Below are 3017 nucleotides of genomic sequence, written 5' to 3'. Positions count from 1 at the left end.
CCATCCCCTCTCTCACTCCTGACAACCACCAAAGAATCTTTCTTTGGCTGTGAGAGCCTTTACTTGACTTTTACAATAGGGGTATACAACATCAGTCCTTTTTGATTAAGTTCATCAGTGTAACATCCTCCAAGTTCATTTGTGTTATGAGATGTTTCACCCATTCAACACTGTTCTTTATCATCCTGTGGCGTAGTATCCCACGAGCTGATGTACCATTCTTTTATAGACAGGCATTTAGGTTGTTTCCATATGTTTGCTATTGCGAACAGTGCCGCAATGAAATGAGTGAGTATTCATGTCCTGCCTCTTGCTGCTATAGGATATATACCAAGTAGAGGGATTGCTGGGTCCTGTGGTATTATTTTACTTCCAACTTTCTAAAGGAAGCATCATAGCATTTTCCACAGTGGTAACACCATTTTACAGGCTCACAAGCAGTGTGTGTAACCACTATGCCGTCGTCATCCAGCATCGTATTAATGGTACTGACTACTCTGGAGGCTGAAATGAAAGATATTTATCCCAATTGCTTTCATTTTGCTACATATTTCTACCTACTTTACCAAATTCCTTTTGCTCTCCAGCAGTTAATGCGGCAGAGATGTGAAGGACGTCTCTTTGCCCTAAGGGTGATTAGGGGGATTTGGCCTGTCTCCCATCACTTCCTCAGCCCCACCCTGGGCGGAGGCGCTAGCAGGAATTAGGAGCGGTGAAGGATACACACATTTTAGTTAATGTTTGGCCTCTCTCACGGAGGGCCATTTTTACCCTGAATGAGACACAGAGAAAAAGAAGTGAAATTTAAATTATGGACAAATCCAAGGAATGACTGAATGCGAAACCCCCCCAAACTCACTGGCATTGAGTAGATTCTGACTCACAGCAACCCTCTGGACAGGGTAGAACCGCCCCTGTGGGTCTCGGAGAGGGCGCCTCTACAGGAGCAGAAAGCCTCCTCTTTCTCCTGGTGGGTTCAGAGTGCTGACCCTTTGGATGAGACCAACGCATAGCCCATGACACCACCAGGGGTCCAAGAACTAAGGGAAAGATGCTCGACCAGTCCCTGGTCTCCATTTCTGGTTGTTGCTCTCTGGTAACTGGAGTCCCGTTTCCCCCAGAATTTGAATGAACGTTCTTGTCCAACAAGATTTCCTCTATTTTACATATCCTTCTTCTGGGAATGAATGGCTTCCTAGCATAAAATGAAGGAGGAAGAGGAAGGGGGATAAAGGTTTAAAATGTTTTCGAGCCCAGTAGTCAAACACGAAAGAAGCTGGGTATAGCATAAGGCGTGACAGTCCAAGCCAAGGCTCTCGGCTCCTTTGGGCCTGGTCCCATCCAGAGAGGAGTATGCCAGTACTCATCGTTAAGCATCCTTAAAGCCAGCTTGTATTGAGGGAGACCACTCATCCCACGTGGTCCTTCAGAAGATGCCCAGGAAAGCATTGCACTAGCTGGAGGGTCTTCAGGCCATCTCTGGCCTCTCAGAGCCCCAGGCCAGGAGGAGCTGGGTTGAGCTCATGATGTCTGATCAGATCTGGGCCGGGGCTCAGGTCTTGAAGATCAAAAAGCCCCCAAATGTAGAACTGGGTGGGTTTCTTTTGGTTACCAATCCCTGGGTTACCTCAAACCACACCCTCTCACCCTTTTGCAGCTCAGCCACAGCAAAGGTTACTGCAGTACTTCCACCCGTCTGCTCCCCAGCTGTATAGACTGGGGTCCGATGGTGACCTCCAATCACCAGCTGCCCACTGCCGGGCCCTGGACCAAAGTCAATGCTCACTGCAAACAGGTAGACCCCACGCTCAGGGGCTCGGAAGTACCCATGTTCCGGGAAGTAGTTGCTGCCAATGTTGACGTAAGTGGTGTTGAACTTCATAGTCTGAAGAGCAGTTGTCCCTTCTGAACAGCCCGCATAGAAGGCCACAGGGGAGCCTGAAATACAGGAGGAAAGTGCTCAGGGATGCGGCCCTCTCCCCTGGGGTAGGACGTGAAGCTCTGAGGCTAACCTTCCCCACTTTGTCAGCATTAGAAATACCAGGCAGGCCACTCACCAGAAGTTGGTGCCTGGCTGAATGTTAATACTTAATGCTTAGATCAAAGATTCTATATAGATAAATCCTGATCTAAAGGAGGGAGTGCAAACAAGAATGTCCTGGCGCCATGACGGCTGAGTAAACACCTGAACTATTGCCCTGAGATCATCTTTACACCTTAGAGTAAAAATGTCCCCTGAAACCTTTAAACCAAACAGCCGTTGATTTTCATTAGTGAAGAACATCTGGCTTGCACATTGCGTTCTTAAATTTGATTGGTAAGGGGTCCATCTGACCATAGCGACTAGAAGCTCGGGGATGTGAGTGTATGTTAGTGGAGGAGGGATAACTGAAAAGACGGGAGAGAAGGTCGCACACTTGAATAATGGAATTAATGTCACTGAATTGTACATGTAGACATTGTTGAATTGGCCTAAGTTTTGTGGCGCATATCTTCAACAATAGTGAAAAAGCAGAGGTTTCTGACTGGTAACAGCCAAGGGCATCAGAGCTGGCTGACTGACTGAAACTCTCCTGTTTAGACTGGGGTGCATTTTGACAAAGCCTTTTCTCATGTGATCCCTTTTCCTTCCAACACCCTTGAGAGCCAAATAGCCCTGCTTTTACAGGAGAAAACAAAGCCACGTGGCTGGTCGGGCACGCGGGGGCAGGACCCGGGTCTCTAGACAGCCAACCTGTTCGGAATCTTCAGGAGCCCCAACCTCGAGTGAGCTACAAGGGTAATTGAAAAAGTGCTGCTACAAACGCATAGAAACCTTTACTAAACAGGGCCGACATGGAAAGTGCCTGGGTCTTGACATCCATCACTCCATCCATTTCTGAAGGCACTATTTCTCCCTTCCCCAAAGAAGCCCAGGTTATTCCATTCGCACCACGTCAAAATGGCCGTTTCGGGACCCTCAAAGGAACCAAACGTGAGCCTTTGAAATGGTTTTCAAGTGAGGGGAACCAAAAGAT

General features: G+C 47.9%; 1 protein-coding gene across 1 annotated transcript in view; it reads right to left on the bottom strand.

The window, feature by feature from the left end:
* Positions 1-734: 734 nt before the first annotated feature.
* Positions 735-3017, bottom strand: part of MMRN2 (multimerin 2) — a 22882-nt gene continuing 20599 nt past the window's right edge. Inside the window, exon 7 of the mRNA XM_030886512.2 lies at positions 735-1938. Coding sequence (XP_030742372.1) covers positions 1553-1938 — 386 coding nt within the window. The 3' untranslated portion in view covers positions 735-1552. The remainder of the gene's footprint in view (positions 1939-3017) is intronic.

This window comes from Echinops telfairi, unplaced genomic scaffold (genome assembly GCF_000313985.2).
Source record: "Echinops telfairi isolate 266 unplaced genomic scaffold, ASM31398v2 ScPeMD7_2010;HRSCAF=2546, whole genome shotgun sequence".
NCBI classification, from domain to species: domain Eukaryota; kingdom Metazoa; phylum Chordata; class Mammalia; order Afrosoricida; family Tenrecidae; genus Echinops; species Echinops telfairi.
Note: the sequence above shows the minus strand (reverse complement) of the source record. Positions and strands in the feature narration are given on the sequence as shown.